The 15961-nt window shown below is 51.3% G+C and overlaps 1 protein-coding gene across 1 annotated transcript; it reads right to left on the reverse strand.

Annotated features, from left to right (window-relative positions):
* Positions 1–14857: 14857 nt before the first annotated feature.
* LOC136469587 (uncharacterized) lies at positions 14858–15478 on the reverse strand. Its single transcript, XM_066467719.1, has one exon. It carries the CDS (start codon positions 15476–15478, stop codon positions 14858–14860), a length of 621 nt encoding a protein of 206 aa, XP_066323816.1.
* Positions 15479–15961: the final 483 nt, after the last annotated feature.

Consider the following 15961-nt stretch of genomic DNA (forward strand, 5'->3'; position numbering starts at 1 on the left):
TTTTATTTAGCCAGTACATGCACTGGTCAAAGTAACAAACTAAGGAAGCAAAAGCATAAAGCACCATCTTCAGGACTGGTGGTGCACCAACAGACTGCAAGTGAGAACTAATCAACGAGGTCATCATTGTCCAGAAGCGCAGCAGAAACAGCCTTAGGCTGGATCTGCAGGAAGACCTGCCCAATGCCTTCCAGGACCTCCTTGGAGTGGTGTGGGGCAATCTCTGTGCCCGCTGAAGGGATCATGGCAAGGGGAACAGGCTCATCAACATCAGCTTCAGCAGTTGCACCAGTTGACTTCTTGGTCTTTTTTGTCCCCTTGGGCTTCCTGGCCTTCTTTGGTTCATTGGGCTTTTTCTTTTCTTTCAGCTTCCTTGTGCTTCCTGGCACTGTCAGCATCTTTGAAGCCACCAAGCTTCTGGGAGACTCTCTTGCTGCGCCTCAGGAATTCATCATCTAACTTTTACTTGACCTTGACCACCCTCTTCTTCTTAGGAGTCATGAAGACAGGGGGTGGACCATCCAGCATCTCCAGGTCAGAGTCCTCTTTTTCTTCCATCTCCATATCAGGTTCCTCCTCCTCTTGTGCCATCATCTCATCTTCCTCTTCTATTTCTTGTGCCACCATCTCAGGCTCTTCTTCATCTTCCTCAAAGTAGTCCAGAGCTATCTTTTCCAGGGCAGGTCCACCAAGCTGTGGAGACAAGATAAAGGCAAGGTGGACAAGGAGATTTCTATCAGAGAAGTAATTTGGCACAAGAGTATCATGGTTAATATCTAAAATGGAGAGATGCCTGAGAAAAGTAGATGGACTAAAGGATATAAAATTAGATACCTGCTTAATGAGAGAGGGAACCCCAGGAATGATGGGGTCATATGCAGCTGAGGGTCCAACAATCACAGACTTGAGTTTGGGAGCTGCTGCTGCTGCAATCTGAACAAGGTTGGGCATAGGGTTCACATGAACAGAGCTGGTCCCAATGTTCCCTGCATTGTTTTCTGTCATCTTCTCAACTGTATGTGCAGCTTTAGTACCAACATTCTCTGCAGCTTCCAGGACAACTCTTGCAACAAATTGTCCAGCCACGGTTGGGGCAGGCTGATTAACAAACTCACCTTGGGGGGCCAGGTGCTGCTGCCAGCGATTAGTTGGGCCTCCGCCATCAACATGCATAGCTAATCCATTGTTTGATCCAACAGGAGTAGCATCTGAATCTGCGGGGGGAACTGGCCCCATCCAATGAGAAGGCTGAGGAGGCTAAGGGGGCCAAGGCCCAGTTGTGACAAAGGCTTCTTCATCCTGCAACTCAGTAACACTCTGCCTTTTCAAAATAAAACAACGAACAGTCCAAGATCTGCCCTTCTGAGGAAGCACAGCATTCACTTTCACTGAATCAGGGATTTTAGAATCATCATTCAGGTAAACTTTTGCAACTACTCTAGCAAGGATGTGAAGTTCATGCCAGTGTACCAAAATGCCAAAACCAGAAACAGCCTTAGCTATGCCAACCGAGTCCTTAAGATCTTCTGGAAACCCAACCAACAAAACCCAAGCCTCTCTATCCAGATCAAAGCTACGTGCATTCTCAGCTTCATCATGTTTAATCACTGACATGGCATAGTTTCCAAAACGAAAGACTAGACCAATAAATCTTTCTCTATCCAGAGCACTATTGAATCTGACGTAAGCATCACGGAGGGCACAAGGTTGAATTTCAGCAGTGCGAACCTGGTGGATATCATGGAAGAAGGTTCTGAGCGCAGTCTTCAGTTCACCAAAGTCATCCTTGTGCACCGGCGGCTGCATCCTCACAATCGCCAAGTCTTCATTGCAGAGTGTGTAGCAGCCCGTGGTAGGATCAGCGGTGTATAAATGCTCCTTGCGCGGCCCTTCGCCTTCGGAACGGGGAACAGCCCGGTAACGCCGTTATGCACGAAATTTAGAGAGACAAAAAGAGGAAGTGTGACCGTAATTGTAGCAGCGATTGCACCTGACCGATCGGGTGCACTCCTTCCTAATGTGTCCTAGGCCCAAACAATTGAAACAGTAGAGATCCTTGTCGATGGCAAAAGGTGACGTGGAGTCGTTGACACGTGAGCAAGCCAAGAGAAACCGCACGGAGTAGATCCCGAGCTCCCTCCGGGCTTAAAAGGTAGGGCACCGGACCGGATGGTCGTGACCGAGGGCGTGCCAGTCAATTTGATCATGCAATTGACAAGAAGATAAAAGTTGATCAGTAATTTAAGGTGGAATGTGCCGATGTTTGTCCAGACAGTTCCAAATATACGACCAAGTGGCCAGCACAATAAGGCTATCGACTAGATCCGACATGTTCATGATTTAATGTAAACAAAACAGGCATATCGACAATTATTATTTACTTAGTTACATACATCTAACTTAGCCGATGATCATGAAAACATGCGAAGGATGTAAGGGTAGATGTGTAAGCATACATGTGAGAGACATACTAGCTTTTAACCAGGACAAGAACAAGTAAAAACATGTAAACAGCTAGTACATCCTCAACAAAGCGGGCTATCGGCTAGAACAGTCGATTCCAGTGATCGTGTTGTACGCCATACAATCACTCATCCGTTGGATACAAATAAATCTACAAACGACTGGACTCAATCTATTGTACCGCCAACAGGTCAAGTCGTCTGATGCAGCATTGAAGGTAGGACCCTAGATCAGAGACCAACAATCGATAGATCTACTTACGTCGCAAAAGAATCATGAAAGCATGTCGTACGCGTTAGAGATCAGGCTATCGGCTAAATAACCGATGGAGTCATAATGAGTGATAGACGCCATGCTCTTCATAACAGATAGATCTACTAACCACCAATGTTCGATCTGACACACTATCAACAGATCGAGTCGTCTAATACAGCATTGATAGCGGAGTCATACCGGATACTGACGATCAATGGATCTATCTCCTAATGGAACACGACTTCAAACACCCGTCATGTACGATCAGGACCGAGATAGATTGGTCATTGAAACAGGATCTAACGTCAGGGATTGAATTCAACTGTTATAGTAATTAACAGACGATAGATCAAAACAGATAGGACCAACGAATCTCAATCTAGATCTTGCAATTGGTGATATTGTATTAAACAACGAACTATCTAACACAATATTGATAACTTTGATTAATACCAATGTTTACCAGAGATCAGTCGTCTGTTGCAGCCTTGTAAAAGTTGATACGAATCGATAACTAATCTATACCGTGATTTGTAAGAGATCAGTCGTTTGTTACAACCTTACAAATAACAATATAGATCGATAACTAACTTATACCGCGACTCGTAAGAGATCAGTCATCTGTTGCAGCCTTGCAAGTAACAATATAAGTCGTGACGGATATTCACAACAAGCCGGAGGTCAGGTCATCCGATGCAGCCCTGGTTGTCTAAAAAATTCGTCGAAATCTACTATACTCCTACCCGTAAGGAGTGGCCAGAACAAAAAAAAAAAGTAAAGATACTAGATTAGATTTGTTTGATCGATGTGAGATCTCTTACAATCTACCGTGACCCCTTATATTTATAGGGCTGCTGGACTTTAGGTACATGGACTAGAACAGCCGAACAAAACAAACCTAATCTAAGTCGGTTGAATCTCGTACAGGTCCTAGACTTGTTCGGCCCAATAACTGGTCACGTATGCTAGGTGGCCAGGCTAATTACGTGACCATGTTGCACCTCGTCTGGAAGGATATCTGCCTTGGTAATTTCCTTACTGATGTATTAATCCTTGTATTTTCCCTCCTTCGTGAATACGTGATCTCCATCAAAAAGATGTCTCTCTATTTCAGCTCGCCGGCCAAACAATACTAAAATATTCCTCCATATATCAACTAATAGGCCAAATAAGTTAATTGGCCATGCTTGCCGAACATGCAAGTTTAGCGATCACGTATGCATGTATGTATATCTTCCTTGTTTTGTTTTAGAGGGTGTTTGGATCAAGAAACTACAGTCTAGGAGGTGTCACATGAGTGTATCGTAAGGGTGTTCGGATACTAATAAAAAAACAAATTATATAATCCTTCGTTAATTCGCGAGACGAATTTATTAAGTCTAATTAATCTGTAATTAGCGTATGTTTACTGTAGCACCATATTGTCAAATCATAGTCTAATTAGGCTTAAAAATTCATCTCGTAAAATAGTCTCAATTTGTGCATTTAGTTTCGTAAATAGTCTATATTTACTACTACATGCATATGTCCAAACATCTGATAGGACAGCGACTAAAGTTTAGAAGGTGAAACCAAACACCCCCTTAGTCTTGCTGGTGACCATGTCAAGTTGGATTTTTTTAACACTTTTTGTAAACTAATTTTAAATCTAACACTATTTTAATTTTTTTCTCAAAACTAACACTATCTCCGTGGCGCGGCGAAACGCATGTGCCTCGCATTGTATGGTGGCTCGGCGAGAGGGATGACATGGCGACGAGAGCGCTGACCGGTGACATGGCAGGGTCTGCCGCGCCACCGATTTTGGCATGGCAGTGACGCACCCTGATCGGTGGCGCGGCAGAGCCGGCTAAAGGCCCGCGGCCTAGTCCCGCGTGCCTACCGCGCCCGCCGCGCCTGGCCACCGCCGTGCGTGCCCGCCGCTGTGCCTGCCGCCGGCAGCGCCAGCCCGTTGCGCCGGGCGCGCCACTCCCGCCACGCCCGCACGCGCCCGCCGTGCCACGAACATCGACCACCCACTGCGCCCGCTGTGCCCGCACGTCGGTGCACCACCCCCTCCGGCCACGCACAACAGTTGCCCACCACGCCATGGACGCCCACCGCGCCCGTCACTGCCCTCACTGTCGCGCCGCCGTCCTCACTGCAGCGCCCGCGACTACCGCTGTCGTCCTCACTGCCACGCTGTACACCGCTTCCAACTGCCGCACACCCTTCTCTCTATCCCGTGTCCACTCGCCGCCGCCGAGGCCAGCGCCCGCGCCTCCTGGCCCGATCTAGCACGCCGCCGCTGCGAGGACGAGCATCGCTACCGCGAGGTACTTCCCTAGTGTATTTGTTGATTGAATCGACATTGTTAGTATAGTAAGTTAGTAAAATAAATAAAGTTAGTATAATTAGTATAGTTAGTAAAGTTAGTTAGTTTAGTTAGTATAGGCAATATAGTAAGTTATTATAGATAGTAAAGTTAGTTAGTTTAGTTAGTACAGTTAGTGAGTCTAGTTATACATTAGTTGTTGTAGTTAGCCTTGTATAGATGTTAATATTAGATTAGTTAGTATAGTTATAGTTAGAATATGTATTAATATTACTATGGACATTACGTACGACGATTTCGATGAATTGATAAAGTTTCTTGAAATGCTTTTGTAGATAATTGTTGTGTTAGAGTTTTTTACGAAGGAAATATTAGGAGAGAAGATAGTATGTTTGAGGATATAGAAGAAGAATTGAAATGGTTTGATGAACCTCCTAGCTTCAACGACCTTTGTGTCCATTTAAATGCAAAGTTTGGCAGTGATTTTACACTAAAGGGGAGGTTTGATACTGGAAAGACTAGCGCACACTATGTCCTCATACCCTTGCGTGACCCTGCTCACTGGTCCCGCTACACTAGGGTGCTCCAAGGTTCCAATGTGCCCATAGCTGAGGTGGTGGTGGAGAATTGGTACAGGATGTAGGATGTCTAGGACGGGCCGTCCATTGACGGTGTTGGAGGCAATGAGCAAGAATTGGGGGTCGAAGGGAGAGCAGCTCATGGTAACATGGATTTAGACGGTTAGTTGACACAGGAGCAGTTTCATTCAAGTCAAGTAGGCTGTATAAGCAATGATTTCAATGTGAACGAGTTCAAACTGGAAGAGGAGGAATAGGAGGAGGACAGGATCGGTGATGTAGTTAGCACTGATTCAGATGATTCAAATGGTGACCAGGGAGATAGACATGTTATACCCACACCGGTTGGTGCCATGCCAGTACCTGTCATGGTATGCCATTACTAGTACCAACTGAGGTTTTGCATGCTATGCAGACTCAGGGTAGACTAGTCATAGATTTGCCAGTAGATGATACCCCCTATGATTCATGGGGCAGAATTAGCGAAGCGCAGCAGTATGTTCCACCACCACCTTACACAGCGACTGAGCTTGAGCAACTAAGGTCGATGAGCATACCTTTTAGGGATGTTCCAAACTATAGGGATGTCAGCACGATGGATATGGCAGTTTATGACACCGGTCTCCAGATGTGTAGGAAATCATTGTATAACCATGAGAAAGAAACCCTTAGGAAGAGGATGCTATTCAATATAATGTCAGAGATGAAGATCTTCCTTTAGGACTATGCTATGTATCACCATAGGTCGTACAACGTCACTCATTCGGACCAGGAGTTGAGGTACCATGTGATATGCAAAAACGGTTGTATGTGGAGGTTAAATGCACGAAAGAGACAGAGTGATGACAAGTGGAGGATAAGTAAAGTTGTCGAACCCCACACTTGCCTAACAAATAGGGGGAAGGAAAATCATCAGTAGCTCACTACACGTTACCTTGCCCGTCATATATTGGGGCTCGTTGATGACAATAATGACATTTCGGTGTCTTCTTTACAATAGTCCATATCTAGATTCGTTAAGTATGATGTGAAGTATGGAAAGGCTTAGCGTGCTAAGCAAATTGCCATGGCGATTCATTGGGGTAGTTGAGAGGAAGCGTACAATAGGGTGCCCCACATCTTATGTGCAATGCATTACTATAACCCTGGCTTGAAATGGTTTGTGGACACCGGAGGGATGTGTTTTTGGGACCTGTTGAGGCATGTCCTCTATCGTGTGTTCTGGTCGTTCGCGCAAACGGAACATGCATTCTAGTTTTGTCGGCCAGTCGTACTTATTGATGGCACTTTCCTGACATGAAAGTACAGGGGCACCTTGATGATGGCTGCTGCTGTTGATCCTAAGGACCAGATAGTACCCATGGCATTTGCTTTGGCAGAGGGAGAGAACAATGAATTATGGTCATGGTTCATGCGGCTTGTACGTGTACAAGTGCTTGGCCCATATCACACTATATGTTTGATCTCGAACCGTCACCTAGGGCTTCTTAATGCTATAGCTGAGCATATAGATGGGTTCCCACCTCTAGTGCATAGATGGTGCATGAGACACTTTGCCGCTAATTTCTGGCGGCGTCAGAGGAAGCAGGAGGTATGTGACAAGGTAAAGGCTCTATGTTGTGTACGTACATAGCACCAGTTTAAGGAGACAAAGAGAGAACTAGACAAGATGGTAAATGAAGCAGGAAAGGCTTGGTTAGAGGCGCAGATGGAACAGAAGGCTCAGTGGGTGTTAGCATATGATGAGGGAGGGTTTCAGGTATGGCATCATGACCACTAACTCCTTGGAGTCCTTCAACCATGTATTCTCTAGAGTTTGATCATTGCCTGTGTCTAGAATTGTTGAGTTCTCCTTTCATAAGTGCAACAAATATTTTGTTAAGAGGTACGAACTTGCATAGAGGAATATAGCTGAGCAAGGGCATTTTGGAAAGGCCGGAGCAGAACATTTGAAGAAGGCCGAGGAATTGGCCAAGCAGCACACCGCCGGGCCGTATGGACCCTGCCGCCATATCTTTAGTGTACGGGGCAAGGGTGGCATAAGCTTAAACGGCGAACATTATGGTGGACAAAAATATCGAGTTGATCTTGAAAAGGTAGAGTGCAATTGCAACATCTCTCAGATCATGCATGCCCCTTGCTCTCATGTGATCACGGCCTACAGGGTTCGTGGGTACAACTATGAGGATCTACCATATATGTCACCCTTGTATCTCCATTCGAACACCATTAGTATTTGGGAGATGAGCTTCATGCTATACCTTGACCCGACATAGTGGCCACCTTATAATGGTTATGACTATGTGCCGCATCTAGATCTAATGAAGGTAGGGAAGGGTAGGAGGAAGAAGAAGTGACTCAAGGGGGATATGGACGCTATGAGAGGGTACAACAAAGACATGTACAGAGGGGGAGACTTCAATGAGAGCCGTGGTAGGAATCTTTGCTCCATTTGCAAAGACCCTGGTCATAAGGCTAGCAGGCATAGAAGACGAGGGCAGCAGGTCCATACATAGAAGTTCAAATTTTGCAATGCTACATGTCGGGTACCACAAAAAGAGGTCCCCTAAGCAAAAGCCGAAAAAATCACTTACACCCTATCAAAGTCAAAGCCAAGAGACAACCACCGGCTAACCCCCACCTTGGCTGAGGCTCAGTTGGACCGCCTGGCCCACCTCAAACAGTTCTCCGACTCGTCCGAGGCCCCAACCGTAAGGCCTCGGATGGAGTACCGATTCTCTGCCTCGCTCGAGGCCTTGCACGTAAGGCCTCGGATGGGGAACCGATTCTCCATCTCGCTTGAGGCCTCGCACGTAAGGCCTCGGATGGGGAACCGATTCTCCGTCTCGCTCGAGGCCCCACGCATAAAGCCTCAGACGAGGTGCCGATTCTCCGCCTCGCTCGAGGCCGGCTCGGCAACAACCCCATCGCCTCCGCCTCGACCGATCTCCCTGACAGAACGTCACGTCCAATTAATGTGACCAACCACTCCTATGACATCAGCCGAACAACGGCTTGGCACAGCAGAGCGGCCGACGAGATGAGAAGTCGCATCAACACCACGCCGCCTAGGACGGGATGGGGCAGGGGTTATCGGCCGCTGTACTCGGTACTGTGCCCACAACTGATGCCCGCACTGCACTGTGCTACCTAACCCCTGCTCCAAGAACAACACGGCGTGGGGAGTCACGTCTGAGTCACTACAGCCTTAGAATTAGTGTATAGGACCAACTGCTCCCTCTGTGCCTCGGCAATCCACTTTAGGGTCTCGGTAGCCTTGGGATTCGTGCCCACCGAGCCCCCTACGATGGCTCAGCCTCGACATCAACTGAGCCTCGGCTCTTTACGCTGTCAACACACAGCAACCAGCACGTCGTCCGCCATGCCTTGCATCAAGCTATCATTGGAGCTCCCACGTCACATAGGATTGGGCCTGACCAGCGCGTCGCTCCAGTGCATCAAGGACAAAGACCGCTCCATCGACCATGCTGCCACAACGACAAGCTACAGGGCTCGGAAACACCACCTCCGCTCACAGGACGCCACATAGCAAACACATGTATCACCCCTGTCCCCCCTTCAACTATAAAAGGGGGGAGACCGGGGCTGTTTCTAAAGAGACAGGCATAGACAGATGAGGACATACGAGGTAGACGAACACACACACATTCCCTTCCTCACCGTAAGAGATCAACATCTCAAGCAATTCACACTGCTCCACGCAGAGACCTAGGACTAGCTCTCTCTCTCACCCTGCTTGTAACCCCCTACTACAAGCACTTCGGTGCAAAGAATAAAAGATCGATCTCTCAGACTAGACGTAGGGCACCTATCGCCTAAACCAGTATAAACCTTGTGTCTCTTTGCATCACCATCCGGGATTAGGAGCACGCAGTACATTTTCACTAATTGGTTGAGGGCCCGCCGGTCCAAAACACCGGTAGTTGGCGCGATAGGTAGGGGCCTCTACTGCGTGTCAGCTTCGTCATCCCAACAAGTTTTGGATGGCAGACCTCGTACGACCACTACGTCTTGGCACGGTGATCTGGTTCGGGAGCCTAGAGTTCATGTCTCTAGGATGTGAGTACGATATGGTACTCCTCACACCCAGAGCCCCACCGATCGAGAACGACACCACGCACCAGTAGCCTAGGCGCAGGCGGCGCCCGGGCCATTGCTCTCATCGTGCTCGCCAGGCATAGTGCGAGCGGGACCACCCCGACACCGCGCAAGCTCAGGGCGACGCACCACGCTCTGCCGGTACCCCATGCCCGGCTATTGGTATAGAGTCCCTGGTTGGGGACCTGTCCAACTTAAGCCTGGGCAAGGGAAGAAGGCCGGTGGTGTGCGGCGACGCCTCGTCATCAAGCTCTGCCCCGCCACCTCCTGAGGAGCCGACTTTGGCAGAGCAAAGCCCGGCAATGACAACATCCCCGTACCCTTTCGGGTTTGGCAATACCGCTGTCGCCTATGCTTCTGCCTACTCTTCCGCACATGTGGAGCCCTCAGGATACCACCAACGCTTCGCCCTCAACCTCGACTCCACAACCTCGACCCATACCCACGCCGACTCATCGGATGAGGACGAGACGTGGGCTGGAGCAGACTTTTCTAGGCTTCATGACCCTGAAGCTATGCGCCACTTCTTGGCCATGAGCGACTACTGCTTTGGTTACTCCAACTCCAACAACGAAGACACTTACGCCCCCACTCATGAGTGTTTTCACATCAGGCTCGGGATGCTAAGGGCGAGTGATGAGGACGAGGGGGCAGGCAACCATTCCCCGCTTTGCTAGGGGGCAGGCGATGCCACACCTCCACACATCATGCCACCGGCAGCGCAGAATGGGAACCCCAAGGAGCTTTGACGCCTTGACTTGGAGCAGCTCCGTGAGCTTCAGGCTAAGGTCAAGCAAGACCGACTCCTGCTACAGCAGCTCTGAGACACTCTCGAGCAAGAGTAGCAGGGTCATGGTAAGGGTGGAGCAGCCCAGCAAAGGGCTCGCGACGTCAATCGCCGCATCAACAACGACAAAGGGGGCGGGCAACCCCCTATCTTCAATTGCGCTAGCCAGGAACTCTTGGGACCTCAAGAGTTGTCGTCAGAGGCCGGACGAGTCTCACCAAGACTTCATTCGATGCTTCTCCAAGCAATGCACCGAGTTGCCCAGCGTCGACAACTCAGAAATTGTCTAGGCTTTCCTCTCTGGCACCACCTGCCGAGACCTGGACTGAGAGTTAGGCCAAAACATGCCGACCTCGGTGGCCACGCTCCTCAACATCGCCACCAACTTTGCCTCGGGTGAAGAAGCTGTCGGAGCCATCTTCCCCAATAATGAAGCCAAGGGGAAGCGGAGGGACAAGGTCCCTGAGGTCTCGGCTCCCCACCTCCCTAAGAAAAAAAGGGTCGCCAGGGGAAGCAAGAAGTCATCGAGGCTAGCCTAGTCACGACCAAAGAGCGCAAGAATCCTCGAGGCCCAGAGGCCCTGGGCTCTTCGATGATATGCTTAAGAAACCCTACCCTTACCACCAGGGCCCGATGAAGCACACCCTCGAGGAGTGCACCATGCTCCAGCATTACTACACCAAGTTTGGGCTCCCCAACGATGATGCCAAGAAGAGGAGCGCGGGCGACAAGGATGATGACAAGGACGATGGGTTCCACAAGGTACACAACGCCTTCATGATCTTCGGTGGGCCTTTAGCATGCCTCACAGCACGCTAGCGAAAGAGGGAGCGCTGGGAGGTCTTCTCGGTGAAGGTGGCCGCTCCCCGGTACCTCAACTGATCTCAGGAGGCGATCACCTTTGATCAGGATGACCACCCCGATTATGTCCCGAACCCCGGGCAGTACCCACTTGTCATCGACCCCATCATTGGCAACACCTGGCTCACTAAGGTATTGATGGACGGAGGCAGTGGCCTCAACATCCACTACGCCAACACCCTAGAGCTCTTGGAGCTCGACCAGTCGCAGCTTTGGGGTGACGCTGTGCCTTTCCATGGCATTGTGCCAGGGAAACACATGTGGCCCCTCGGGCGCATTGACCTACCCGTCTGCTTCGGTACTCCCTCCAACTACCAAAAGGAGGTCCTCACCTTCAAGGTGGTTGGGTTCAAGGGAACCTACCACGCCATCCTGGGGCGGCCATGCTACGCCAAGTTCATGGTGGTCGCCAACTACACCTACCTCAAGCTCAAGATGCTGGGCCCCAACGGCATCATCTCTATCGAGTCCACATACGAGCATGCATACGACTGCGATGTCGAATGCATCGAGTACGCTGAGGCTCTCGTGGAGGCCGAGACCCTCATTATCAACCTTGATCGGCTTGGTAGCAAGGCGCTTGACTCCAAGCATCATGTCGGGACTTTCGAGCTCACGGAAGCCATCAAGCTCATCCCGGTCGACCCCATCTGCCCTAACGACCGGGCACTGAGGATCAGCGCCACCCTTGACATCAAATAGGAAGCCATGATCGTCGACTTTCTCCGCGTGAATGCTGATGTATTCGCGTGGAGTCCCTCAGACATGCCGGGCATACCAAGGGAGGTCGCTGAGCATGCCTTGGACATCCGGGCCGGCTCCAGACTGGTAAAATAGCGCCTGCGCCAATTCGACGAGGAAAAGCGTAGGCCATCGGCGAGGAGGTGCAGAAGCTTTTAGCGGCTGGATTCATCAAGGAAGTGTCCCATCCAGAGTGGTTAGCTAATCCTGTATTAGTTAAGAAGAAAAATGGGAAGTGGAGAATGTGTGTAGACTACACCGGTTTGAATAAAGCATGTCCAAAAGTCCCATTCCCATTACCTCAAATCGACCAAATCATTGACTCCACTGCGGGATGTGAAACTCTATCTTTCCTTGATGGGTAGTCTGGTTACCATCAAATCAAGATGAAAGAATCCGACCAGCTTGTGACTTCTTTCATCACCCTATTCGGCATGTACTGCTATGTGACTATGCCATTCGGCCTCAAAAACGTAGGGGCCACATACCAGCGGTGCATGACCCAAGTCTTTGGCGAGCACATCGGGCGACAACGAGCAAAGCAACCGCACTACCCGCGAGGACACCCTCGACCAACTAGAGGAAGCCTGAGACATTGCGCTATTACATTCGGCCAAATACTAGCAAGCCCTACGACGCTATCAAGCTCGGCACATTCGAAGCCGAGACCTAAAGGTGGGTGACCTAGTGCTGAGACTGAGGCAGAACAACAAGGGCCACCACAAGCTGACCCTACCATGGGAAGGGCCATACATCGTCGCCCAAGTGCTAAAGCCCGGGACCTACAAGATAGCCAACAAAAAGGGCAAAATCCTCACCAACGCTTGGAACATAGAACAGCTACGTCGCTTTTACCCTTAAATTTCCAAGCATTGTATACATTGTTTCTCGAAATACAATAAAGAAGTGTTCTTTAATTGTTCTAATTTTTGAGAAACCCCCCGAGCCCATCGTGGGCCTCAGCTTTATGATAACACCACAAGGGAGACTCGGCTCTACCTCTACAGAGGTGCCCACTGCGGGGCTCGAACGAGACACGGCTCTGCCTCTGCAGAACCGAGCCTCCCTCGGGGGCTAGAAGGGGGGACTCCCCCCTAAGTCCCACGCACCATTTTTAGTCATTTTTTCGAAAAAATTTCTATGCCAAACTCTCTAGCATGCTCTGACAAATTGATTGTAAAAGACCTAAAGACCGAAAGTCTGTCTCAAGGCAAAAAGGCTGGCCGAGTCGCGAGATGGCCTACGCCTCTGGGCTACGGCACTCCCTCACCACCTTTTGCCCGAGGGGCAGCTTAGGCTCTGAGGAAGCTTTTTGCAAGAGATATGTTCAGAGACGAGATAGAGAGCAGAGGCTTGGAAATACAATAAAAAATGATTAAGAAGCGTAGACACAAGTGCTTTAGAAAAGGCCTCGATAGCCACAAGCGTTATAGTACAATAATAATCCTAATTTATTTACACGGCCCCTTTGGCCTAGGTCAAGGCTCAGGGTCTCCAGCGTTGGCAGGCGACATGGGAGGAACCACCTCCTCTTTGAACAGCTTTGCCAGCGCCGTGTCGAGGCCCTCAGCCGCCTCCATTAGCTTCGTGACCTCCTCATCGGCCTCCTCGTCGTCCTCAGCAAGGACATAGCCGTCACTGATGGCCTCAAGGTCAACGCTGGCCTAGTGCGAGGCGACGACGGCCAGGGCACGCTTGATGCCCATGTGTAATGCCCCCCCCCCGGAGTCGCTCGTGCGCTTGGCCGCTCAACGCGGTCAAGCGGCTCCTAAGGGAGCTGCCCGACTCGACCCCCTCAAACTCTAGGGCCTCGCAGATGGTACGGGCAGCGCTCTGCAATGCGTTGTGCTCCCCAATCTCAGCCTCGAGCACCGCCTGCACTGCGACAGAGGCCTTAGCTATCCGAGAGACCTCCTTCTCCAACCCTGCACCAAAACAAGCAGGACAGGGTTAAGCGCAAAAGAAAATGAGCCAAATAGGGGCAGGGCCCTACAGGACTCACCCTCGGCTTTCTCTTTCCAATGCTAGACCTCGACCACGGAGGCCTTAGCTTTCTCCTTCTAGTGCTGAACCTCGACCCGAGAGGCCTTGGCTGCCCTAGAAGCCTCCCTCTCTAGTCCTGCATCACGTCAGGGAGTTAGGGGTCGAACACAAGAAAAACAAATAAAACAAGGAGAATAGGACTCACCCTCAGCCTTTCCTTTCCAGACCAGAGCCTCGGTACAGGAGGCCTTGGCCACCTTAAGGGCCTCTGCCAGGGCACCCTTCATTAGTAGGTGCACACCCTGCTCCGTCCCTAGCTGCCCAGCGAGGGCCTTGGTAGAGGTCGTCGCTTCTTCAGCCTAGGACCTGAAGGTGTCCCGATCACTGGCCACCCAGGTCAACTCCTCCTCCAACTCCTTGATCTGCGCTGCCAAAGGGGTGGCCTGCTCCCAAGCCGTGGCTGCCTCGACCTTCATATCAGCACAGCAGAGATGGAGGTCCTCCACCTCTGTGCTCCACGCTGACAGAAGCTCATTGGCATTGGAGAGCAGGTCCTTCTACTGCCGAAGCTGGTCCTAGACATCCCTCTCCCATCGAAGGAACAACGACTTCCTAAGGGACCAGGCCTCGAGCTCCTGATTAGTAGAACGGACATCAAGCGCTGTGAGAAAACTCGGGAAAAAGACGACACCGCACGAAAAAAGAAGGCGCGTACCTAGGCGACCCCGGGCAAATCGTTAGCCATGACGGATAGCGCTATCCGCAGCGACCGCTCCACCAGACGGTGGTATAGCTCAAAGGTGTCCCAATGCCCCTGTCAGCCGCATCCTCGAGGGCAAATAGAGGCTCCCCCTCAGGGTCGGCCCTGTTCCGCCACAAGACACGTGGGTGATCCCACCCACGGGGCTCGGGTTGTACCCGCATGAGGGCCGAGCTTCCCTCGCCAGAGGTCGGAGCCAGCTGCTCCACAGCACAGGCCGCCTTGGCATCTGCCACCTCCTTCCCCCTAGAAGTATCATCCGAGGAGATCGAATGGACCTCCACTTCCCGAGCGCTCTCCTGCAACGGCGGCGGGCCTTGGGCCGGCGGAGGTATTGAGGCTTGCCCCGCCTCCGTCTCCACTTCAAAGGCCGCTGGCTTCGCCGCGCTCATGCCGACCCCCACCACCCCAGCCTCGGTGGTCTCGTGGGCTTCGGTCCCCGCCGCTTTAGCCTTGGTAGTCCTAGGCGCCCCGGTCTCCATTGCCTCGGCCTCGGAAGTCCGAGGGGCCTCGGCCTCACCCTCGGTGGCCTCGGCAACTGAGGGCGCCTCGGCCCCATCTGACTTGCAAGCCTTGGCCCCATGGGGCATAGGCTCCTCCTCCCCCACTTGCCTCATGGCAGCCTCCGTAGCCTCTCCCTGGGTGACCGGCTCCTTTAGGTCGGTCCTCGCTGTTGCCGTGCCACATTGTATGGCGGCTTGCGCCTCCACCACCCATTAGGCGGTGGAGCTGGTGCTCACCTTGAGTGTCTTACGCGGCACCAAGGCGGGCACTTCCGCCTAACACATCTGGCTGAAAGCAAAACTCTGACAAGGTCAGCATACGACCAAGGAACGAATGGGAGATGCTACCGAAAAAGCACTCACCTCGAACGGGGACACAACTGCTTTGGCACTGCGTCCCTCCTCTACAACGGTGGTGGTGGCAGTGGTGGCACGACCTCTATGTCTGCCGGTGCTAGCCGGCCCTCACCAAACGCTGGTGCCCCCTCGACCCTCTGCGGGGGTAGTTGCATCACCCCCCCCCCCCCCCCCCCCCCCCCCGCCGCCTGCTCCACCTCTGCCGTCGAGCCCACCGAGCTGACGGCGCGCTTCCCTAAC

Source organism: Miscanthus floridulus, chromosome 8 (genome assembly GCF_019320115.1).
Source record: "Miscanthus floridulus cultivar M001 chromosome 8, ASM1932011v1, whole genome shotgun sequence".
NCBI lineage: Eukaryota > Viridiplantae > Streptophyta > Magnoliopsida > Poales > Poaceae > Miscanthus > Miscanthus floridulus.

Coding starts and splice junctions, on each gene's coding strand:
- LOC136469587 (XM_066467719.1), bottom strand. CDS start 15,478: ATGAGGCAAGTGGGGGAGGAGGAGCCTATGCCCCATGGGGCCAAGGCT.